At 42.8% G+C, this 26,335-nt stretch overlaps 1 protein-coding gene across 2 annotated transcripts in view; it reads right to left on the reverse strand.

Annotated features, from left to right (window-relative positions):
* Positions 1–26,335, reverse strand: part of BACH2 (BTB domain and CNC homolog 2) — a 491,078-nt gene that overhangs the window by 250,361 nt on the left and 214,382 nt on the right. For both annotated transcript variants that reach the window (XM_033939441.1, XM_033939442.1), the window contains exon 2: positions 13,045–13,208. In XM_033939441.1, coding sequence (XP_033795332.1) covers positions 13,045–13,077 — 33 coding nt within the window. In that variant the 5' untranslated portion in view covers positions 13,078–13,208. The remainder of the gene's footprint in view (positions 1–13,044; positions 13,209–26,335) is intronic.

Genomic DNA, 26,335 nt, shown 5'->3' on the forward strand with positions numbered 1-26,335 from the left:
GAAGCCCGGTGAGTCAGTATAAGTATGTAGAATTATTGAATAAGGAGTCAGGTAATTTATGGAAATAAAGTGAGGTTGTGAATGAGAGAAAAAATGTGTGTGTATGTGGGTAAGTTTATATTGTATGTTTTGTCCCTGTAGTGTTCCCTCCTGAAGAAGCACCAGCTCGCGAAACTCGAGTTGGGGGGTCAGAACAGTAGACATTTTTAGAACACAAAGTAGTTTCAAGTTTATTTATAGTTTGGTATATCAACCATTACAGGTATCTGGCTGGTAATTTAAAACAGTTTAAAAAATTATATATATAAAATAGAAATAAAAATAGGGCAGGAAGGGGCCAAGACAAGGACAAAATTTAGACTGGTTGGAAACAAGAGTCTTGGATTTCATCTTGAGTTTGGCACAGTTGTTCTACAATAACAACACCACCAAGGAGATTCAGATAAGTTACAAGCATTATATGTGTAATATTACTAGATTTGGTGGTAAGAGACTGTGAAGGCGGTGATGGTCTCTATACTAAAAGAAACGAAACTAAAACTTAACATTATATACAGGGTCTTCTACCAAAGGAAGCTCGATGCGGTTAACAATAAATTTAAAAAATAAAGTGAACTGAAATACAAGAGAGTTAGTTTTCAAAATGTTTAACGAATAAAAAAGTTTTTAGAAGTTTACAGAAGAGTTGGAAGGAACTAGGACACCACAAAATTAGGGGAAGTTCATTACATAATTGGGGAAATTTAAACGCCAGAGAGCTGCTAAAATTCTTAACTCCTTGAATTCCTTTCCTAGAAGGAAGAGAAAGTTTAAATCGATGAATGCGTCTCGCATATGAAAATCTATAAAAATTCCATAACATTCCAAGGCTCCCCCCATCCCCCTCCCTATTCAACATTTATTTGGCACCACTGGCACGGACACTAGCTGACTTAAACCTAAAATCATTCATATACGCAGATGACATCACCATTATCATTCCCCTAACTTCATTCACACAAGAGACGGAACAACTCACCTCTTCTGTCCTCACCAAGTTAGAACTATGGACCTCACAATTCAAATTAAAATTGAACACTGAAAAAACCAAAATTTTCCTGGAAGTCCTACCCATAAACTAACATACACGTCCCTGAAATTGAACGGCCTAGACTACCCAATCAACCCCACCATAAAAATCCTTGGAGTCCTCTTAGACAGATGCTTGACCTTCGAAGATCATACCAGTGCCCAGGTCAAAAAATGCTTCTGCTCCCTCTGGAAACTTCGTACCATTAAACACCACTTCGACCACCTCTCCTTTCGTCTACTGGTCCAATCACTAATCTTAAGCATACTGGACTATTGTAACATCATATACCTGGGATCCTACAAAAATACCATCAAACGTTTAAGAATAGTCCAAAATGTGGCCGTCTGCCTCATCTTCGACCTCAAAAAATATGACCACGTAAGCCCCTATTACATTAAACTCCACTGGCTGCCGGTGGAGGCAAGGATCATCTTTAAATTCGCCTGCCTCTGCTTCAAAACCTTAGCAGGCTCTTCACCAATCTACCTATCTGAGCACCTTGAAATTGCAGGCCCCTCTCGTATACGAAACACTTACCTGTTTTCCTTCCCTTCCCTGAAGGGCTGCCTCTACAAGAAATTCCTCGATAGATCCCTAGCATTCCAAGCAGGCAAATGGAACAATGATCTCCAATTCCCCCCCCCCCCCATCAAATGTTCAGGAAGTCAATCAAAACCTACCTTTTTGACAAATTCCTCTAACTTCTCCCCCCCCTTCTTCCTTGCCTCCTTCTCTGACCTCGACATACCTCCAGACTCTTCGACTCCTCCAATCTTGTTAGCCACTATATGGCTTAACAAAACGGATCACTCAATCTAACTAATTATCCTGTCTTCGTTACTCCTCATACTAAATACCTCTGCTCTGCCATATCGAACATCGCTGTATGTAACACTGCTGTATGTAACTTGCAGTAAATGTAATTTCACTGTAAATGTAACTTCACTGTAAATGTAACTTTGCTGTAAAAATAACTTTGCTGTAAATGTACAGTCTCTTCATCTGTTAACCGCATAGAACTTCCATGGTATTGCGGTATACAAGAATAAAGTTATTATTATTATTATTCCATAGCAGAGGAACAAGAGGAGCAAAGATACCATGTAAAATCTTAAAAACAATACATAAACACTTAAGCTGAATTCTAAAATAAACCAGGAGCCAATGGAAAGAGAAAAGCAAAGGAGTCACATGGTCGAATTTGCTCTTTCCATAGATCAATTGTAGACTTTGAAGGCAGTTCTTAGTGATGCCAAGATAAATGGCATTACAATAATCTAACCAGGATAATATAATAGATTGACCAAAACAGAAAAATGGCGTTGATGGAAAAGAGATCTGACCTTCCTCAACAATCCTAAGCTGAAAAAAACATTTCTTAACCAGAGAGTTTATTTGATCCTTAAAAGTAAGAGAAGAATCAAAAAGTATTCCCAAAATCTTAGAAGAGAACTCAATTTGTAGGGAGGCTCCAGAATCCAAAAGTACAGTGGAAGGAAGATGATCCAATTTTGGGCCTAACCACAGAAGTTTGGTTTTAGCTGCATTTAGCTTCATCTGGACGGCATAACCCAAGTTTGAAGTTTAGAGATACAGTGATTTATTTAAAAAGTTAAATTGGTAATATTTGGATCATTCTCAATCAGTATAAAAATGTCATCCACATAAGTAAAAAAGTGTTTCCCACGCTGACAGCTTATAAATATTCAAAGTTGTCATATAAAGATTGAACAATTTGGGGAAAGCGGAGAGCCCTGAGGAACTCCGCAAGGAGGTTACCAGGAATTATAAATATTACCATCAATATTAACTGAATAAGATCAGGACAATAAAAATTTAGAAAACCAAACAAGAACAACCTGATTAATACCGATATCTGAAAGTAATTGGAGCAAAATGTCATGATGTACTACATCAAACGCCGTGGACAAATCAAACTGAAGCAAAATTGAACATTTATTTTGAAGTCATAGTTGTTGGATTTTAGAAAGAAGAGAGATCAATAAAGTTTTGGTACTAAAATTAGAATGAAACTCATATTGAAAAGGTTGAAGTAATGAAAATTTCTCCAGATAATTGGTAAGTTGACCCGCTACAATTAATTCTAACAACTTTGTCAACAATGGTATATTAGCAATTGGTCGATAATGTGAGGGGATAATGGGGTCTAGATCTGATTTTTTCAGAAGGGGAAGGAGAGTTATTTGCCCCATAGATTGCATAAAGTATCCAATTTCCTGTGAATAATTTAATAAAATGGTCAACCAAGTTATGACCTGAGAAGGAATATTGGAAAAAAGATATGATGGAAAAGGGTCCAATGAACATTTACACTTTCTCAACTTTTCACATAATTTGGATACTTGGTATTCAGAAACTGGGTCAAAAGAACACCAGTAACAATCAACTGGTATCTCCAGCGTAGAATTATTTGAATGAGAGGAGAGATGTCCAATATTTCCTGCAGGAAAAGATTGCCTAATGAGAGAAATTTTGTCTTGAAAAAAACAAGCTAAGACATCCGCAGGAGATAAAGATTGCTCAGACTTTGAGTCAGAATTAGTCAGAGTACGCCAGAGTTTAAAAAGAGTACTACTCTGATTAGACTTAGCTATTTTGCCTCCATAATAGGTTTTTCTCGCTTTCCTAAGTTCAAAATTATATTTTCTAATTGCAGATCTCCAATTTATTTTATCTATATCTAAAAGAGAATTTTTCCATTTCTTTTCTAGCCTCCTACAATTTTGTTTGAGGGCTCTATGAATGGGTAGAAACCACAGTGCACGAAGCGTTTTGGTTAAGGGTCTGAGCACTTCACAAGATCACTTGGATGGTATGTAAGAGGTTGAAGAGAGAGTTTAATTATAATTGATACAGGCGATAAGTAATTATTTTAATTAATATTGAAATGCCATGTAAACTAGACGAGCGACTGATGCTCTAACATTGCTTTGCGATGCACAAAAATAAAGCGATCATTTTTAGCGACCTGAAAAAAGCAACTGGTCAAGACTAATCACTTATGTTGTCTTACCGATAGTTCATCCCTGAAATTAATGTATTAATATAATACTAGTGTTTAAGCCCGTTACATTAACGGGTGCTAGAATGTATGCCTGTCTGTCTTTATTTATGTCTCTGTCCCTGGTCCTATCTCTTTCTTCCTTTCTTTCTGTCTCTCTCCCTCCTGCTATTTTTCTCTCTCTCTTCCTGGCACCCTTTGTCTGTCTGACTTTCTTTCTGTCTGTCTCTCTGGTCCCCTGTCTGTCTTTATTTCTGTCTGTCTGTCTCCCTGGCCTCCTTTGTCTGTCTGTATTTCTTTCTGTCTCTATCCCCCCCCCCCCCCCACTTTCCTTTGCAGAAGCAGCAGCGGTATTTCCCTTCCCCTCCAGGTCCCTGTGAAGTAGTAGCAGCATTTTCCCCCACCACCCCCATTCCCTTCTCTCCCCCCCTCACTTTCCTTTGCAGAAGCAGCAGCGGTATTTCCCTTCCCCTCCAGCGGCAGGGAACATGAAATCCTAAGTGCGCATGTGCGCTTAGGGTTTTATTATATAGGATTTATAACATTTATACCATAAATGCAGTTTTTACAATAGCAGGGGCGTATACTTGTGCTATATGCGTGTTGTGAGCACGTGTGTTGAAGGCATGTCTTATGCTTGCTTGTTAGCAGCGTGAAATATAAAAGAGAGGGCAGGAAAAAGATGGGGCCAGTGAGAGAAGGGTAAAATTTTAATTCCTCTTGCCTAAAATACGTACAAGCTGAGCCAGAACTTTATACAGCACTGCCCTCGTTTATGCCCCGCATTTGCATAGTCTGCTGCTACCTCTCCACCCCCTCCATACGCTATTTCACGCTATAATAATCCACGCCTATGACTGATATAGCAAATCTGGCACATACCTAAACTGTCGCAGTATCAACTGGACTATTCTGCGCATGTGTGAGAGTCGCTCTCACAGCAATCGATCAGTCGGGATCGAACGGAGATTATGGCGGACCGCCGCGTAAATCATTTATATGCAAACTTGTTTTGAGCATCGATCACTGTTTCAGAATCGGCCCTAAAATCAGTTCACAGTGATCCACACAGTCTTACTGACTGTTTAGTGCATATAGCCCAGGGGTGGGCAACTCTGGTCCTTGAGGGCCGGAATCCAGTCGGGTTTTTAGGATTTCCCCAATGAATATGCATGAGGCATGCACTGCTTTCAGTGCATATTCATTGGGGAAATCCTGAAAACCCGATTGGATTCCAGCCCTCGAGGACCAGAGTGCCCACCCCTGATCTAGCCCTAAGGGGGAAAGTTATCAAGGTGCTGTAAAAGTAGGGTTACCAGACATCTGGAATTCCCCGGATATGTCCTCCTTTTGAGGACATGTCTGAGGGTCCGGATGGCTTTTCAAAACCCGGCACTTTGTCCGGGTTTTGAAAAGCCTACTCTAATGTGCAAATTTCCTCCTGTCTGACGAGAGCAGGCAGCGGGAGGCGGAGCTGGGGCGGGATCGTGGGTGTGACTGGGGCATAACGGGGCAGGGATGGGTAGAACTGGGAGGGCGGGTCTAGGGGTCCAGATTTTACTACAGTGAAATCTTGCAACCCTGTGTAAAAGGTGTTTTTACCACACCTTGATTTCTCAGGTGTGCAGATTGCTTAATCCTGGGGTAGAAGAATAACACTGCTTGCGAGCTATTTCACAAGCAGTGTTATTCCAGTGGCCTCAGAGCATTGTGGTGCAAAGCTATAGCCCATTGTTCCAGGGCCGGAAGAGCAAGCCCCCCAGCTTAGGCCCTCTCAAGGTCTTTAGCACCCCCACCCCCAGTTCCACACCGCTCACCCCTACCCCAATTGGTGCAGGCTCCCTAAATGGCCTACCATATGAAATACTGGTGGTCCAGGGGGCCTTTGGGCTGAAGGGATGCTCACTTGCTTCTATCCAATCTAGCAACATTCTCAACAGGTTGCCCCTAGCAACAGTCTCACGTGGCTACTGCAAGAGACCATGTTTCCATGTGAGACATCTTTTAGGGGCACCATTTTGTGGTGGAGAGGGTGGAGAGGTGCCGGCACTCCCACCAAGATGGTGCCCGCATAGGTCTGCCCTACCCAACGCCCCCTTACTATGCTACTGAGTTTAAGAAAGGTTACCATAGATGGCCAAGTGCGCAAGCTATATCACAGGCAAGAGAGAGAAACAAATCAGCTTTATTGTTCAGAATCATAAGAAGCTTTTTCAAAACAATTTACAAAGGCAGGCTTTTCTTGATTATGGCAGGGATACGTATGCAAATGATAACCCGTAATTGGAAAAATTGCCATCACCTCAACTTTCCGTTTTGGTGGGCCAATTTATGTTTAGGGTATAAATATGAAAAGATGAATGCGGATATGTTGGGGCATAGCTAATTATTTAAATTGGTGTGAGGCCTGTTGACATCCTTTGTTTAAATTTTTTGTTTATTTTTATACATATCCAGGACGGGGTAAGTGGGTGGAGGGGATATCTTTCTGGTTCATTTCTTGATTAAATTGTTGGATGGGAGGGGTGGGATATTTATCTTCTGCATTGTTATTGATGAAATTTAAGTGCTTATTTTGTTATTAATGTCTGTACAATTTATGGCACTCTGTATTAGCTTTGAAAAATTTTTTTTAAAAAAATTAAAAAATTTTAATAATTTGATTCCATTCTTAAAGCCCGTACTAGACTGTTCCAAATAGATGATATTAGGACACGTCGGTCAAAGGAATGAGATCATTTGAAGATCTAACAATGACAAAAGCATTCATGAACTGGAAATTCCCTGCCTTGCCATTAATATTGTTATAAATAAATCACTGAAACCTAAAAAAAAACAACCCCCCAAAAACTATCACATTTGTATGTAGCATGAAGGAGGGTAACCTTTTTTTTTTATCATAACAGTAAATTAATAGCTGTCACTTCCCAGAAGTGGCTGTGATCTGGAACCAGTACCTGCTCTAAAGGTCTGTCTTTATTCATATGTTACAATGAAATCTAAATAATAATTACAGGAGAATCAATTAAATTTTTTTATGGGAATAGATCACATGATTAAAAATTTTAGTTAGCATTTTTCAGTCACAGAGAAATTGAATTCTGTTAACACATAACCTGGCACACAGACAGGACTAGGAAAAAGAATAAATGGAATTGTCATTTTTATTTGCACTTTCTGAAATATAGACCACTTTTTTTTCCAGAAATGCCTCGACTACTATAATTCTATTCCAAGTTCAACCAATTGGGACTTGGGTGGGATTGTATGTGATGATCTTAAGGTGGCAAAAAAAGGTTGAAAAGGTGATAGCGAATGCTAGAAGGATGCTAGGTTGCATAGGGAGAGGTATGGCCAGTAGGAAAAAGGAGGTATTGATGCCCCTGTATAATAACAACTTTATTCTTTTATACCGCCATAACCAAAGGTTCTAGGCGGTTTACACTAAGAAGAGCTGGACAAACAGCGAAATACAATAATACAGTAAAAAATGCAAATATTTGTAAAATAGAATTTCAATAATAAAACTCACTAAGTAAGAAACTTATCGAACAAAGTGGTCTCAATTAATTTCCGAAAACTGCAATAGGATAACATAGCTTGCTGAATACATTTACCTAACCAAGATTGTTGCCTACCAGCTTGAAATGCTGGGGTCCTATCTAAGAGACCTTATTTAGAGTATTGTGTACAATTCTGGAGACTACTCCTTCAAAAAGATATAAAAAGGATGGAGTCGGCCCAGAGGACGGCTACTAAATTGGTGTGTGGTCTTCGTCATAAGGCGTATGGGGACAGACTTAAAGATTTCAATCTGTATACTTTGGAGGAAAGGCGGGAGAGGGGAGATATGATAGAGACGTTTAAATACCTATGTGGCATAAATGCGCATGAGTCGAGTCTCTTTAATTTGAAAGGAAACTCTGCAATGAGAGGACATAGGATGAAGTTAAGAGGTGAAAGGCTCCAAAGTAATCTAAGAAATACTTTTTTTACAGAAAGGGTGGTAGATGCATGGAACAGTCTCCCGGTAGAGGTGGTGGAGACAGAGACTGTGTCTGATTTCAAGAAATAGGCACTTGAGATCTCTTACAGAGAGGAAGAGATCATGGTTACTGCGGATGGGCAGGCTGGATGGGCCATTTGGCCTTTATCTGCCATCATGTTTCTAATTGTGCAAACATTATAGTTTGTTAGCATTTTTGGCAAGTCGCTCTGAATTTGCTTAATACAATAGAAAACAAGTGTTCAGAAGCCATTACTAACCCCCTCCCCTTTTACAAAATTGTTGTGTGGTTTTTAGTGCCGGCCGCAGTGGTAACAGCTCCAACGCTCATAGAATTCCTATGAGCATCGGAGCTGTTACCACTGCGGCCAGCGCTAAAAACCACGCTACAGTTTTGTAAAAGTGTGTGTGGGGGGGGAATCTTAAATATAAAGATGCACCCAAAGATACCATGGATGTGAGTGCCACTGGGGACAAAAGCTATGACACCCCGAACACCTCAGGGGCCACGGTCTGCTATCTGGCAATGCCTTAGGCTTACGGGCCTGCATGCTGGTATAAGTCATCCAGACCTTTGCCAAACAGCAACTACCCTCGGAAGGGCAACTTGTTCAGGATCGCCTTGGAGGACGAATCCCCAGACCACTGTCGGATCCATAATATCCGACGTGCAGAAATAGAATAGGCTGACAGCTCATTAAATGCCTTGACAATGACATACAAGGCATCCACCACGTAAATCCACCCCTGAAATTAAGGTGGCGAGATTCTGGAGCACTATAGTGACACGGTCATGGCGAAGCTTAGAATGGCAAGCTCTAGCCACCAAAGAAGGTGCGACAGCTGCCTGAAGCCCCGCTACCCCGAACCAAAATGGTGCTTAAGGACAAAGTCCTGGAGAAGTGAGCTTAGTCACCTGAGCCCCCGAGGAATCAACGCTCAGAGACAAACACACTGATTAAAAGTGTCAGCCACGGGATAGAGCAGGGACATGGACCGAGCACATTTTAAGGAACCCCTCAGGAGCTTTCCCAAATATCTGTGAGCATTTTAGCAATGCCGAGTGTAACCTCTCACTATCCATCAGCGAGCCATCTGTAGCAGCAGAAGGACCTGCATCCAGCTGTATTTTCCTGAGGGACCCAGATAGCAAATCAACCAGGTTTGCGGTTTAAAAAATTTCCGAACCACAGGATCCTCTCCCAGATCAGGAAGACATTCCGGATCCTGGTCCTGGAAATCCACGAGATTACCAATATTCCCTGCTGCAGTAGTACCAGCCTGCATAATTAAAAGCATCCAGAGAATCCAGGTCGACCTCCAGTGCAGCCGGGGAAGACATGATGTGAGGATTGAGCTTGGGACCCCCCCTCCAATGGGGGAAGGACCCTCAGTACTGACGCAAGCACCAGGAGAGATGCAGAAGGTGCAATTTTCTTAGCTAAAAAGGCCCGATATAGCATATTAATAAAATTAGGTGAAAAACCATCCTCTGGGACAGGAGTCATCCCCTGCGGATCCTTCTTAGAAGACTTGTGGGCTTTGGACTCCAAATCATGGCTGTGCTTTGCGGGGGGGGCCGAAGATGTGCTGTCCTCAGGGGCCACTTTTGACTTTTTCAAGTGCCCTTGGGCGTGCTGGGCTGTAGGACCGCCAGCTGAGATCGAGGGAACGTCGACCGATGAAATTTTGCTCCGGCTTGTGCCCCAGCGCACATGGAACACAGCTGCTCACTGGACAGCCATCCATCGCAACTGGGGCATGAATCTGAAGAATCCTGCCATGGGGAGTCCATTTGAGTACTTATCTTTCAAAAAAAAAAAAAAAGATGCTTGGAAGGTTAAAAAAAATAATCTTAAATTCAAATCAGGAAAAAAATCCACGATGGACCCGTACAAGTTTCAAAACAAAACAACCTGGGAAAAACAGAAGAACCCCCAAAACACTGCAATTTCAGGATTTTAGGGGGGGGGAACTAGGGCTCACTCCCAAGCTGCCCAAAATCCACTTTGGGAGATCCCCCCCAAAATCTCTGATAGCCTGTCAGTTCAGTACTTACTGTGTGCCACAAGGTGCTGAAAGACTGCCGAAAAGGTAGCTGGAACAGTCCACAGGGAGATCCTCTGCCTCAACAAGTGTGTACACTGGACTCTGACTCTTCCGACTGCCCCCCGCCTGGGCTGAAACTAATGGCCAGAGACCACCATTGGATCAGTGCCAAAGCGAGTATGTGGAGGGACGCAGTCGGCTCCGATCCCGGTTGCAACATCACGGAGCCACGCAGCCTGCGCCCACCCACTAGCGGATGAACCAGGGGTGATGGAGCTCTCAAGGGACGGATCCCTGAGCCCTGGAACGCAGGAGCAGGCTGTCCAGGGGGCCTACTGTCAGGCAGTCGACACCCCCCCCAAAAAAAAAAAAATCTCTCGCAGCCCAAGACATCCCACGCAGGGAACACTGAAGCACTGTGGCAAACACCATGAAAAAGCACACAAAAAATACTGATGTTATAGAAAAATAAACACGAGCAGAAAATAACTGTAAATCGTATCCTGAGCATTATGTATGTCAATCTGTAACCTGTTCTGAGCTCGTTGGGAAGGACGGGATCTAGAATGAATCAAATGAATAAAAGGCATGCTCCCTCCATCTGGCTTATAAGTTAGAAACTGATTCTCTGGGAGGCAGTGCTGAGATGAGAAGGGAAGAGCTGAAGACTCTCAATATTTATGCCTCCCTATAAAGCCTGTCTGGCGAGGACAGGTTCACACAACCCACTTGTCCAGGAATAGAGTAGGATGGTACAAGAAAGAGAGTTCTATAAATTGGCACCTCGGTCTACGCCAGGGATCTCGAAGTCCCTCCTTGAGGGCCGCAATCCAGTCGGGTTTTCAGGATTTCCCCAATGAATATGCATTGAAAGCTGTGCATGCACATAGATCTCATGCATATTCATTGGGGAAATCCTGAAAACCCGACTGGATTGCGGCCCTCAAGGAGGGACTTTGAGACCCCTGGTCTACGCTCTCCAGTGCTGTACGCTCTTTTGAAAAGCATTTCGACTTACAACGTTCCATAGGTTATTGCGGATCTTTGTAAGTCTAATCCTCCTCTTTTACAAAGGTGCGTTAACCGCTAACGCCACCATAGGCTAACATGCATGCGTTAGCACGCACTAAAACGCTTAGCGCACCTTTGTAAAAGGAACCCTAAGTGCTTTAAAACTATGCCTCTATGGCACTTAGGGCTCCTCTTACTAATCTGCGATAGCGGTTTAGCTCACGCAGAATTGCCGCATGCGTTAGACGCTGGCGTTAGTTTTTGCCGCGTAACGCGGGGTTAGCGTGCGCTACTTTTCTGCACGCGCTAAAAACGCTAGCGCAGCTTAGTAAAAGAGGGGGTTAGATGCTACCTTATAGAATAGCACCTATCGTATATATAGACGCCTGTCAATTTTATGGTGCCCGGGATGTGTGCAAGTGGCACGTAATTCAGGGGCCACTTATACACGTACTTCAGGTCGCCAACTTATAGAATTGCCCTGTTTGTGCTTCAATGTTGCTATGAACACAAAGAGATTGTCTTGGTCATGTGCATGAGTGTGAGCGTGTCGAAATTGAGAAAAAGCTATTTCTAGACAAATCTCACAAGAACCCCTGTGTACAGAAGGCATTTAACCCTGCAGAGACCAACTCTATGAGTTTACAAGCCAGCAGAGATGTGCACTGCAAAACATTTTTTGGGTTTGTTTTCCAACTTTTTCCAAATTTTGGACGTTTGTTTTTTGTTTTTGTTTTTTAATTTTCTTGCCAGTCATTTCAATTAACATTTTTAAACGTTCATTAGAACCTTTTTAATGCTCGCAAATCAATTGCACACAGGTTAATTCATAAGTTGGCATGCGGTAAATTATTTTCCAAGGACAAAGTTCATGTCCTATATGAGCCAAAATAAAATCCAGTCTACAATTGGCTAACACACTTAATCCCTCGAGAAGAATGTCTGAACAGTGTTATATAGTGGTGTTTTTATTAAGTTAGCTATCAAATTTTATTAAATTTCTTAATCATTAAGCACATCATGCAAAGGCGCATGAGAATTTTAGCATGAATTGTGTGTGATCACTTTGCACTTTATACTTTACTCTGTGTTGGTTTCTTGGGAGTGTATTCATTTATTGTGCATTTTCCACCCTTTCTCCCTCGGTGTGCAGGTCTGACTAGGATTTAAAATTGGGAGTGTGATTGGACTTACCAGTTTGATAACTTTGAAAAGGACTAAATGGGCAGTTCTCATTTAGACTTTGGTCTGGTGCTGGTCACCTATGAGGTACTGCCCAGGCCATAATTTCCTGATTGTACACCAAGGGCTCATACTGATATCCATTATTTAAAGAATTTTTTGTATTAATTTTGCATTCTTCCTAGTTCAGACATTCTTCCTGAGGGATTACGGTAAGTGTGTTAGCCAATTGTAGGCTGGATTTCATTTTAGACTTTATTGGCTACTACATTGTCCAAAGGGTTATAATTTTTTGCGCTATATAAGCCAATACATTCTTTGCCGTCAACTACATAAGGATCAGCAAAGGAAGCCCACTGCAAAAATCTCAAGTGCAAGAAGCAGGAACAAACAACCGGAACAAATATTTAGCTCCGAAGATTTCTGCCTCGAAGATGGACAGCGGTGACTTTTTTAGCATGGCTGAACGCCAGACAATACTCTGCTGTCAAAATGAAGACAAATCGGCAAGAATTACCAACTGCCTTCCTCACTTACAATATATTGGGCCATGGTACATCAAATTTTGACCTGTAGGATGAAAAATTATAATAGCGACGCAGAGACATACTGTCATTCCCGTCAAACAGCATAAAAAAAAATGAACGCAACAGCACAACAGGGAGCATCCCTGCATCCCACCGGAATGAAGACAGATGTTACCTTTAGATGATGTCTGTCTCGATTAACATACATTTTCTAGCAACCAAAGCAGCGTTATTCATGTAACAGGGCGCCTTCATGCCGATCCATTCCTCGCCTGGCGGTCATTATGGGCTGATGGAAGACTTGCTGAAGAGGTACCAGGTTTGCTAGCTTTAAGGTACCTAGGACAAATAAAAGCAGGATTCAATTAGACGGGGCAAAGCATTCCAGTAAAGAATCTGTGAACTCGGAGTTTATATTTTGGGATCCTGTTCCGCTTCAACAATTTCTGAATATGCGGGAACAGGAGAAAAAAAAAAAAAAAAGTAATTAAGCTTTGAGGAGTATGTGTAAACAGCACTAGGAAGGCTTAACTCGAGAATATTCTTGAGGTTTTTTTTTTTTTGGGGGGGGTTTGTAATCTATTCTTTACTGTTCTGTAAGAATTATATAATAAAAATTGAATGGAAAAAAAAAAAGGAATCTGTAAACTGGAAGAGAAATTTATGGGAGAATAATGCGCATTCTTACTTACTCCTTCCTGATATATCTGGAATAAAAACCCGTGAATACACAACATTACACAGTAAGAATACATTTTAAGCCTTGCAAACAACATTTAAAAAAAAACCCAAGATGAAAATAGGCACACAGCGCCATTCAGATAAGAGACGTCTACCACATTTTGACATGCTTGATCTAAGTGTGGCAAGTTGTTTGCTACAAACAGACTTTTATTCATTTGCTTCTATCAAGAGACCTGCGATTCACAAGTTCACAAGTAAATACAGTGCATAAACATGATTCAACGATTCAACCAGGGCTGGCTCAAGCGACTATGGCGCCCTGAGCCAATGTTTGCCCTGGAGCCCACCCCCTCCTCTCCTCAAGCCCCTCACATACTGGTAATAAAAGGTACCAAAATCCTGACACCACGGTCCAGTATCTTTCCCTCCCCTAACCCCCCTCACAGGGGGGGAGGGGAGAAATAGTAAACTGGGATTTTGGCGCCCTTTACCACCAGTGCCTCACCTGCAGGTTCTGATATTTAGAACCAAATGCTGGCGCTAGAGGCAATTAGCGCCGAACTAGTGCTGGCACTAGGGCTGCGCACATGTTCAGAGGGCACGAGCGCAGGGAACAGCGTGGGTGCTTCAGATCAGCGTAAAAAGCATGTAAATGCGGTCAAACGAACAACTTAGCCAAGTCCAGGCCGTGCAGGGCTGAAATGAAGGAGAGAATTAAGGGGACGGCCCAGAAAAAGCCGGAGCCGAGGGAGAAAATGGCAAAGAGGCAGTCGGCAGCAGTCTGTCACACAGCTCCTCTGCTCTGCCCTTCCCCATCCTCCTCCCCCACCTTCATGTTACTTCACACGTGACCCCTACCCCTAGGGTTACCATATTTGAAGCCTCACGAACACGAACGCATGGCCACGCCCCACTGCCGCCTTCAGCCCCACCCAGTTCCATCTCAAGTCCTGCCCCGCCCCCTCAAAGCCTCATCTTCTTCCCCAACAAGCTCCAGCCATGTCTGGAAGGCCTTGAGCATGCGCGGATGTGCTTGACGTCATTTGCGCATGCTCAGAGGACCTCCAGATATGGCTGGAGCTTGTTGGGGGCTTTCCAAAACTTGGACAAACTGACGGGTTTTGGAAAGTCTGACCAGGAACCCGGACAGTGCTCTAAAAAGAGGAAATGCCCAGGTTTTCCCAGACGTCTTGTAATCTTACTTCCCCCTCCAACTATGAGGCCCTCTATGGGATACGCAGCTCAAGAGGACTGGCCTTCTGGTCAGGTTGCTACCTGGAACCCTGATCTGCAACGAGACCACCATGAGGTAGAAGCTGTGGCAGCTAGATGCGGAGGCGGTCCAGCTGAGTCACAGGGTCCTTGGCAGCGCAATGACCCTAAAGAGGGAGGCAGAGGCCATAGAGGGCCCTAATGGGGACCATTCCTCTTCCCCCGGCCTCGGGGCTGACAGCTTGATAGGTCAGGGGTGGAGCCCTAGCTCCTGTTTAGATGACATCATGAGAACTACTCCGCCACACCAGCTCTCTCCCCCTGGGCATGCGCACAAGAGCTTTGTTAACCACACAGCTCTTGTGCGCATGAGCCAAAGGGGTGCCGAAAGATAACTTCCCAATGCTCAACACTAATAGCGCCCATTTGATTTGCAGGCTATTAGTGGTGAACATTAGAAGCTATTTTTCAGCGCTGTTCCCGTGGTATTCTCCTGCACCGTGCAAAACAGTGCAGGTGTTCTGAGCATCATCCTGCTGGTCCATAGGTGGAGCCGGCCTTAATACAATAGCACCTCCCTCCCAAAAATAGTCCCCTACCTTTACCATTCCCATACTGAAGAAAATTATCCTAAGAACACAGAATAGCCTTAATCGATTAGACTAAGGTCCATCTAGTCCAGAATCCCATCTTCACGGTAGCCAATCCAGGTCACAAGTACCTGCCAAACACCCAATTAGTAGCAACATTCCATGCTACCAATCCCAGGGCAAGCAGTGGCTTCCTTCATGTCTGTCTCAATAACAGACTACGAACTTTTCCTCCAGGAACTTGTCCAAACCTTTTTTGAAAACCAGCTACGTTAACCGCTCTTACCATATCCTCTGGCAACGCATTCCAGAGCTTAACTATTCTGTGAGTGAAAAGAAAATATTTCCTCCTATATTGAAGCTAGAGTTGGACTCAGTACATTTTTACTGACTCCACCCAAAATTGCTTCCAACTGTGTCAAATTGCAGCCGCTATGGAGGATGGGTTGAAGACCAGTGGATATAATGCAAAAAAATTCCTTGACCTCTTTCCACCCGACATACCCCTTTTCTGATATTGTAAAATGACCTACACCACATACTGTTTAGCTATTTTTAATCACAGAGAATAGAAACCTAGAAACATGATGGCAGATAAAGGCCAAATGGCCCATCCAGTCTGCCCATCCCCAGTAACCATTAACTCTTTCTCTCTCTAAGAGATCTCACGTGCCTATCCAACGCTTTCTTGAATTCAGACACAGTGTAGAAAAACTTGTACGTTTCATGGTTCCACATCATTCTCTTCTGGGCTGGGCTGGGAACTTTTCAGCGGCCCCTCGTATTGTGATGTCATAATGCCTCATTTCACCAATGTCTAAGAGCCAACATCATCGGCGATGTCACAATGGCTTGGTTTCCTTATACTTGGAAACACAGAAACATGATGGCAGATAAAGGCCAAATGGCCCATCCACAGTAACCATTAACTCTTTCTCTCTTTAAGAGGTCCCACGCTTTCTTGAATTCAGACACAGTCTTCGTCTCCACCACCTCTTCCTGGAGTCTGTTCCACGCATCTACCACCCTTTCTGTAAAAAAGTATTTTGCAATATTCAGCGGGGCCTTTAGTACAAGTTGGAAAAGCTTTAAAAATTGCCCTCTCTGTGCTAAAATAATGACAAAACAGTAAGATAAAGTTATAGGACACTGAAAGACCAATAGCAAGGACAAAATTTCAGGATTTCAGTGCTGGTTCATATTGCCCCTGGTCAGATCACGGTTCTGGCCTAGTGGCAGGATATAGTGCATTGTGCAGCAGCTGCTGCTTTTTCTCCTGTTCCCCCAGGATTATGCAGAGCGTTTCCTGCTGGTGCTTTTGTGGGAAGTCTTTGATTTTCTTTGTCAGCTTTGGGAAATGTGCCAAAGAGTTAAGTGGGCTCTGCGATGATTCTGTAGAGAGAGGCAATTTACCCGAGTGGATGGGCCAAGTCATCCTTAATCTGATAACAACCAGTAGCTTACCGATGACATAAACCAGTTCCTCTAAGGCCGAACTACTATAATGGAACCAGTAGCTCATCACACAACGATGAGATTTACCACTCTGTCTTGAATTTCAGGTACTCAAAACTAAGACGGCCCAACACCAATGTAAGTTTGATCCGAGACCATTTTGTTTCCAAAGGCCTTCAGAGAACAGTGGCTTCCAGAAATAAAAAATTAAGGAATCAAAGTTTATCATTCTGGAAATCAATTTGGCCTCAAATTAATAGGATGTTAGAAAACCCGGTAGCCTTGACATATGATACTATTTTATTTGGAACAACTATGAGAGCAAGAAGTCAAATTTCATCAAATAACAACAAACTTTTGTTTATTTTAACTGGAATAGCAATACAACAAATAACATACAATTGGAAAAAATATGACAGGTTAAATTACAATTTCTGGTGGAATTCTGTGTCATATGTACAAAATGAAACTCACCATTGCAACGCAAAAAGGTTATGTGAGTAAATTTCAGAAAGTCTGGGGACCGTTAACAGATTTTTGTAATGAATGATTAACTTTTCCCATGATAAGATATTTGATTAGAGGGGAAAAGGGGTGGGATTTTATTTTTGATTATTACATAATATATCAATATTTGAATGAATTCACAATAAAGATGATTTTATGTATTATTGAATTGGGAGGGAGGGATGGGGGATTATTATATTCAATAAGAATGATATAAATTTAGATTTCTTACATAATATTTTAACATTATAGAATACTAATTTCCTAATGAAATGTTAAATTTGATGCTAATATGTAAGTTAATCAAGTGTGTATCTTTAAGTTTTATATGAGTTTAATTGATACACTTGTTGTAACATACAAAAATGAATAAAGAATTATAAAAAAAAAAAAAAAAAGGAATCAAATGAATGGAATATTTTGTCTTTCAGAAATGGGAAAATAACTTGCTCTGGACTGCTGGCTCTACAATGGCTTTGTTCATGCTCCAAGCCACAATTATCACCACTTTGGGGCCAACCAACTCAAAAGCTCAAGGGGTCAGTACCGTACACAACCAGGCAGGGAGTTTCTACTTCAGGAGGATTACCAGACGTAAGTGAAAACCCGGACATGTCCTTTTTTTTAGAGGACTGTCCGGGTGCCCGGAGGGATTTCCAAAACCTGGCAGTTTGTCCGGCTTTTGGAAACCCCCGAGCTTGGGGCCATCTGGAGGGCCTCTGCGCCTCTGCAAACGTCAACACGATGACATCACACACGTGTTCATCGCGTCAACATCGGCACGTGGGCAGAGGCCTTCCAGATGCGGCCCTGAGCTCGGGGAGGTTCATGTGTTGGCAGAGTGTGGCGGAGTTAGAGGCTGAATGGGGCAAGGCTGGGGTGGAATGGGGCCGGGCCAGGTGTCCTCTTTTTTTAAAGAGGAAATCTGGCAACCCTATGCTTCAAGACAGCTCTTCCACTTCCAGCGTCAGTTAGAGATTAGAATATCACAGAAACAGTGTCCACAACCCCTCTGGGATAGAGTAAGCTAAGGCCAGATTTAGCATCCATGGAGAGTGTGCGCCGCACTGGTTAAAGCTACAGCCTCAGCACCTTGAGGTTGTGGGTTCAAACCTATGCTGCTCCTTGGGACCCTGGGCAAGTCACTTAATTCCTCCATTGCCCCAGGTACATTAGATTGTGAGTCTGCCGGGATAGACAGAGAAAAATGCTTGAGCACCTGAATAAATAAACCATTCTGAGATCCCCTGGGAGAACATAGTGTGAAAAGTTACAGCCTCTGATAACCAGAGCTGATATTGTGACATCATAATGCCTCATTCCACCATTGCCTAAGAGTCAACCTCATCAGTGATGTCATAATGGCTTCACTGTCCTATACTTGGCTTGCTTCTACTACATTTTAATTTCTAGAGTGGTGTGGAGGTTAAAGCTATAGCCTCAGCACACCGAGGTTATGGGTTCAAACCCACACTACTCCTTGTAACCCTGGGCAAGTCACTTAATCCCCCCATTGCCTCAGGTACATTAGATAGATTGTGAGTCTGCCAGGACAGACAGGGAAAAATGCTATTCGTGTAAACCGTTCTGAGCTCCCCTGAGAGAACGGTATAGAAAAAAATTGAACAAATGAAAGCAAGAAGCAGCTTTGAGCATGGGGCCTAGCCCAGGACTATCACAGCAATATTCAAACTATGTTTACTGGGTGGGGGGACGAAAGGAAAATTAAAAAGGAAAAAATCCTCAACTGAAGGATCGTGACACTCGATCCAAGTACAAAAGAGCAGGAGGGAACAGCCAGGTCAAAACCAGAAATTAAAAAAAAAAAAATCTATAAAAATTTAACCTGTCACCTCTATTATATGCAAATCTGCCTCACGCATATTCCTTAGGGATATCTTGAAAACTCAAGTGGCTGGGGGTCCCCCAGGACAGATTTAAGCAATCAAGAAAGCAGAAAGTTTAATGTTTCACAGATATTGTTTCATTTCCTTTTGATTTTTTTTAAAAATCCCAGTAATGTCAAAATGCATCAAGCTGTCATCCTGCCTAGCTTCCTGTAGCTGCGGTGATCAGAGACAAAGGTGTGTGTAGGTGGCTTCGCACTTGCAACTTAAATACATTTCTCACTTAGACTTTGCGATAGAAACACTGTTAACTTTGTCTTCTTTAGCTTCTGAAAATAAGCAAACCGATCGTGTACCGATTGGTTTGCGCTCACTTTCCAACTCTGGTTCGATTCGCTAACCTTCCTCCAGACCACATCCGCACCCGATCCGATCTGCGCATGCAAATGAGTAAAAAGGCATGTAAATTTCTTAACGCGTCGATTCATGAAACCATTTCGTCCAAACCGACTGGCCTTTCCTGTCGAAAAAGTTACGACTGTCGACTATTTCTGCCTAGCAACTGACACGTGCATGTTAAGAACCCCATTAAAAATATATATCCACCCCTCCAAAAATCCAAAATATATCTAAACTTTTAAATATATGTAAACTTTCATGTACATAAGTGTTAGAAATATTTTTTAATTTTTTGGGGTATGCGCATAGCGAGTGCGAGAGTGAATCTCGGATTTGTAATGCGCATGGCGAGAAAATCGCGGATTAACCCCGTGCTCTCCTTGCGCATCGTACATTTCAAATATCAATGTCAAATAACAAAAAAAAATCCAAAATCAAATATAACTTTTAAGGGCCAGCTATCCCTCCCCCCTTCCTTCCAGCTAGATCGTCGCGTCCTAAAGAACTAGCGCATGCATTATGTGCTTCAAAACCAACAAGGATACAGTGCACAAGCGCGTCGATCGATGTTTCAGCGCTAATAGCGGCATGTTTACGATTGGATCATTTGCATGGACAAGCTTTACTGAATCGATCAGCTACAATGACTCGGAAACGGATAGGACACAAATCGGATAGATTTCGGGACTTTAGAGAATCCTGCCCTTTATGCCTGTGTGCTTCTCTGCAGGAAAAGCAGGGATCGACTGTTCCACAACCAGGCTGGCCCAACCATTACGCAAAATTAGGTGGACACCTAGGGCAGTGTCTGATTGGAGGCAGCAAAGAGCAGCTGCCGTCAAAGCAAAGCAACGGGTTACGACAGTCACAGATTCAAAGAACCGTGAACATGTCCTTTAACCAGTAAATCTACAGGATGCTTGTTTGATGATCTTGATTGTTGAGTTAAATGATCAAAACCTTAGGTGGGGAGGCTGCGGGCTAGGGGTCTGAAAGCTAATTGGGGACAGGAGATTAACGCTGTAGGTTTACCTAAGGCTTCTACCACTCTTGTACCAGAGCTCTACCCACAGCTCAATGGCAGTCCCTGGGTTAAGAACGTCTGACTTAAGTCCGACTTGTACTTACGAACTGGGGGTCCTGCATTTCCCTTCCTGTGCCCCCTCTTCTTTCCTGTCCAAATAGGCCCTTCCTCCACCCTTCCGTGTCCCAATGTGCCCTTCATCATCCTTCCCTCCGTTCTTCGGCCCAAATTCATGCCTCCCTCCCTGTCCCGTTGGACTCACAATCTATCTGGGGCAATGGAGGAATTAAGCGGCTTGCCCAGGGTTACAAGGAGCAGTGTGGGATTGAACCCACAACCTCAGGGTGCTGAGGCTGTAGCTTTAACCACTGCACCACTTTAGAAATCAAAATGTAGTAAAAGTGAGCCAAGTATATATATGACAATGAAGCCATTGTGACATCACTGATGAGGTTGGCTTTTAGTCATTGGTAGAATGAGGCATTATGATGTCACAATACCAATTCTGCTTATCAGAGTCTGAAATGTTTCACACTAAGTATTTATTCAAGTTTCTATACTGTTCTCCCAGGGGGATTTCAGAACAGTTTAAATGAGTTTATTCAGGTACTCAAGCACTTTTCCTTATCTGTCTCTGTGGGTTCACAATCTATCTAATGTACCTGGGGCAATGGGGGGATTTGTCCAGGGTCACAAGGAGCAGCGTGGGTTTGAACCCACAACCTCAGGGTGCTAAAGCTGTAGCCTTTAACCACTGCGTTACACACTCCCCTACTAATGGTTCTCTAAATTAGCAAGCAGTCACCTTACTTGCAGAAGGCCAGCCAAGGGCAGAGAGAAATGGCTCATTTAAAGTGCTTCTGGAAAGAGTAATAGCGATACAAAAAGGGACATATAATAACTTTGTAAAGATATGGGGGCCATTGGTAAAGTATTGCGATGAATAGTCATCAGTTCTTTTCTTTTCTTTCTTAGCTGTGTTTAGCACACTCAAGCGGGAGGGTGGAGTTGGGGAGTAATTTTATAAGATATGTTATAATATGTTATATAACATGTGTATACTCTATTTTAGTAGAAAATGTGATGAAGGGTGGGTGGATGGGTGGGGGTTATTACACTATTAGATTTTATGTGTTAGATAGTATAGTGCTATATTGGAATTACTTGTATGATGTATTTTTGTGCACTTGTTGTTTTGATTTGAAAATGAATAAAGATTAAAAAAAAATAAAATAAAATAAAGATAAAGTGCTTCTGGACCTCCAGTTCATTCCACTCCCAGCTGAGCAATTTCATGCCGTGAACTCACTCGAGTCAGAGGTGAAATGTGTTCCAGCTCTGAAACAATGCGTGATCTCAGACCATGGCACCCACCATGAGAAAGAAACTAATCTCATGCTTAACGGTTCCATTTAAATGGTTTCTTCTGTTTCCAAACCTCTCAGTGTTTTGTTCACACTCCAATCCACCCAAAATGACCAATTTCGATATAAAAAACAGCAGTAACCTCAGACCAGGAATAATGCAAACACGGTTTTAATGATGGGTTTGCAGAATAAAAACACAAGAACTGCCAGGCCTACACTCATGAAAGACGCAGTCCTGCTCCACAGCACTTACCATCTAGCGCTCCTTTTACGAAGGTGCGCTAGGGATTTAACGCGCGGAACAGCAAGCGCTACGTTGCCCCGTGCGCTAGACTTTAATGCCAGCATTGAGCTGGCGTTAGCTCTAGAAGCGTAGTGTGCGGTAATTTCCTGCGTGCGCTAAAAAACAACAGCGCACCTTCCTTCGTGAAAGGAGCCCCTAATCATGAAACACACAGATGTTTTATTAAAATCTGGCATCCCGAAATGTACAACAGATCAATGCGGCTTCCAAACCACAAGAAAATCAGTTAAAACAAGAAAAGAACGCCATTATCAATAGGGAAGACCTAATCTAAATATTGGAGAGAGAAAACGAAAGGGAGATGTGAGGGAACTCAGAGGAGTCGTGTTGCTCTTGAGTTATGAAAGAGTGCATGACCTTGATATCTGATACGGCAGTGCCTAAAGATTAAAAGTGACAGTGCGTTTGGTAGGCAGATCGTGGGCCCGCCAGGACAGGCAGGGAAAAATGCTTGAATACCTGAATAAATTCATGTAAACCGTTCTGACCTCCCCTGGGAGAATATAGCGTGACAAGTTTCAGCCTCTGATAACCAGGGCGGGTATTGTGACATCATAATGGCTAAGAGACAACCTCATCAGTGATGTCACAATGCCTTCACTGTCCTATACTTGGCTCACTTCTACTACATTTTGATTTCTAGAGCTGAGGTTGTGGGTTCCTTGTGACCCTGGGCAAGTCATTTAATCCCCCCATTGCCTCTGGTACATTAGATTGTGAGTCTGCCAGGACAGACAGGGAAAAATGCTTAAGTGCCTGAATAAATTCATGTAAACCATTCTGAGCTCCCCTGGGAGAACACAGGGTGACAAGTTTTAGCCTCTGATAACCAGAACTGGTATTGTGACATCATAAGGCCTCATTCCACCAATGCCTAAGAGCCAACCTCATCAGTGATGTCACAATGGCTTCATTGTCCTATATATACTTGGCTCACTTTTACTATATTTTGATTTCGAGAGTGGTGCAATGGTTAAAGCTACAGCCTCAGCACCCTGAGGCTGTGGGTCCCTCATGACCCTGAGTAAGTCACTTAATCTCCCCCTTGCCCAGGTAGGTACATTAGATAGATTGTGAGTCCACCAGGACAGACAAGGGAAAATGTTTGAGTACCTGAATAAATCCATGTAAACCGTTCTGAGCTCCCTGAGGAGAATAGTATAGAAAATTGAATGAATGAATGAGTGGTGTCTTCAGTCTATATTTGAAAATGGCCAGAAGAAGTCTGTTCCAGGCAACAGCTTGGCAAGGCTGGATTAGCAGCGTGTAAATTAGCAATGGAGGAGAACAGCATACATAAGAGACGCTTCCTAGCTGAACTGAGTTCACAAAGATGAGTGGAGGGAGCTATTCAGGAGCAGTGAACAGTTTTGTAGGTTTTCATAACCTATTAGATGTTGCGCCCTTCCACTCCCCTTTTTACTGGGCCCTTGATTCTCTTGATCATCAGAAGAGAGTCTGAAGTCAATGTAAGACACCATAACTTTAATTACAACATGATAACATTTTGTACTTGAGCGAGGCATCTGCTAAAAATGTCTGCCAGCCAATCTGCAATTCCTAGGTATGGCAGTCTGCTTTGGTATTAGTTAGGTCAGACTCTTAGCCAGGACCTCTATAATCTCGTAGGAGAAAGAATGGTCTGCTAGTTCGAAGAATGGGCAGAGAACTTCACTTCTTGTGACCTCTTGACAAATCACTATCTCCTGCTGCTTCAGGGAGTGACTTGGAGGGAGGGTTTAAAGGTAAGTTAGATGTGCATCTCTTATGAGAAGCTTAGAGTATGGGGGACTAATACTATGCCAGGGTTCACCTGGCGGGGCCTCCGCGTGTGCGGATCGCCGGACTTGATGGACCTAGGGTCTGTTCCGGAGATGGCACTTCTTATGTTCTTAGGACATTGAACACTGCATCTAAATTATCTTATTGTTGTAAGCCAGCTTGGACATCATTTGGAAAGTCAGGCTATAAGTTCAAAAATTGCTATCATAATGTAGCAGCTTGCCAAAATGTGCTTTCTTTTGCAGTTGCCGAATATTTTGGGCCCTGCTTCAGAAAGATGCAAATCAAATCTAAATAGGGGGTGCTCTATTCTGGGAAAATGACCCAACAGCATTGACGTTGCAGTTTTTGGAAGGAAGTATAAAACTCTCGAGTTCAGCATTTTTCTGTGAAAAAGAGCATAAATTACAAATGAAAAGTGGGGAATATTTAAGGATTCTAGTTTTGAGGACATGTTCAAGAATCACCCATGTTGCATTTAAACATACATATTTAGGGTAATTTTGCAACAGATTGCCTAGTTAGGAAGCCGAAGCAGGTGTTTATTTTGGGACTATTTTGCAATGGCAAGGTTAATAATAATAATAACAGTTTATATAGCGCAGTACCATGAAGTTCTATGCGGTTTACAAAAGAATAAAAGAAGGTACAAATTGATTGAACTTAAAAGAGGTGAAAGCAAGTGGTTGATAGGTCAAGAGAACCGATATTGAGGAGAGAGAGATGAATGGGTCAGCTGTCTAGATACTTCAGGAACAGATGTGTTTTTAGGCGCTTCCTGAATTCCTCATAAGTAGTGGGCGAAAGCAATTGTTCTAGATTTTTACCCCATAATGCTGCCTGATGTGAGAGAAGGTGTTCACGGTGTTTTTTTTAGTTTACATCCTCTAACTGGGGGGGAAACGAAGTTCGAGTGTGAGCTTCTCTTGTGTCTGTTGGCTGAGAAGGAGAAAAGGTCAGTTATATATTTAGGGGCTAGTCCGTATAGTACTTTAAAGCAGAGGCAGGCGAACTTGAACTTTACGCGAGCTTCCATCGGCAGCCAGTGCAACTGCCGGTTGGCGCTCAGGTTTCTTTATATCTTTTCCTTTCCTCCGCAAAAGGAGTTCCAATAAGGAGATGTAAAGCTTTGCCGAATGGGTGTTCTGCTCTAGGGTCCACAACGCCTCAGCTCACTGCTCAAGGGGCTAAGGAGAAATCAGCAGAGGACGCCAGTCTGAGCCATTGGTGCATACTGAAATAACAGAGGCTTGTTCCTCAACCAGTCGGGCGGATTCACAGTGATCTGAGCCCTCAGGCAACAAGAGTCATGGGTCTCCCCAACCAACTATCAAAAGTGATTAATTTAGATGGACATTAGGGCACAGAGGGACCCTCGGGCACTGCCCTATTGTCCCAGTGATCTGTCTGCCCCTGGTTGCCAGTCCGGTCCACAACTGTCTCCTGAGGAGGACTTGGTCTTTGGGGAGACCTAGTCCTGGTCCAAAAAAGGAGAGCGTACCAGAGTGAAGCTACTGCTAAAAGATAATCCTTATCAGACAAAGGACCTGAGTGCTCGGATAAGTACCGACAACCCGAGGGCTAGATGCACTGGAGTCAGCGATCGACGCTGAACCTGCTTTGCCTGCTTTAGCGACAATCGCATTTACTGACCCCAATGCACAAAACGGCTCACCGAGTATTTTTCCCCTCGATCGCCCATTTTCTGATCCGGCCATGTAAATTAGCTATTTAATATTAAAACCCAATGCAAACTACCCGAGCGATTGATGCACTAACATCGCTTGGCGATCCACAAAAAAAGAGCGACGGGTTTTAGCAATTAAAAAAAAAAGCCACTGGTCAAGACTAGTCGCTTACCTGTCTTACGAGCTAGTTTCCGCACCTAGTAAAACTGCCATTATAATTAATAGCTTTATTCTACAAACTCTTTTTAATTCTTTATTCAGTTTAAAACTAACAATAAGTGCAACATAATTAATAAAAACATTTTATACTTTAACAGCACTTAATGTTCTATCAAATTATAGTACATATCAATGATATATATCAAACCCCCCCCCCACACACACACACACACTATACACCCACCAATTGCCCTCAACCCTAAACAGATCAAAGTATCCCCACCCTGGCCGTGCATATTCAAAGGGAAAATAAATACTAATCATTCCTTACAACATTTTGTTAATGGCTCCCAAACATCCTGAAATTTATTATAATGCCCCTGCTGTATGGCCGTCACAGGCTCCATTTTAAAAATATGGCATAAAGAGTTCCACCCAAAAGTATATT

The sequence above is a fragment of the Geotrypetes seraphini genome, chromosome 3, assembly GCF_902459505.1.
Source record: "Geotrypetes seraphini chromosome 3, aGeoSer1.1, whole genome shotgun sequence".
Classification (NCBI taxonomy): Eukaryota; Metazoa; Chordata; class Amphibia; order Gymnophiona; family Dermophiidae; genus Geotrypetes; species Geotrypetes seraphini.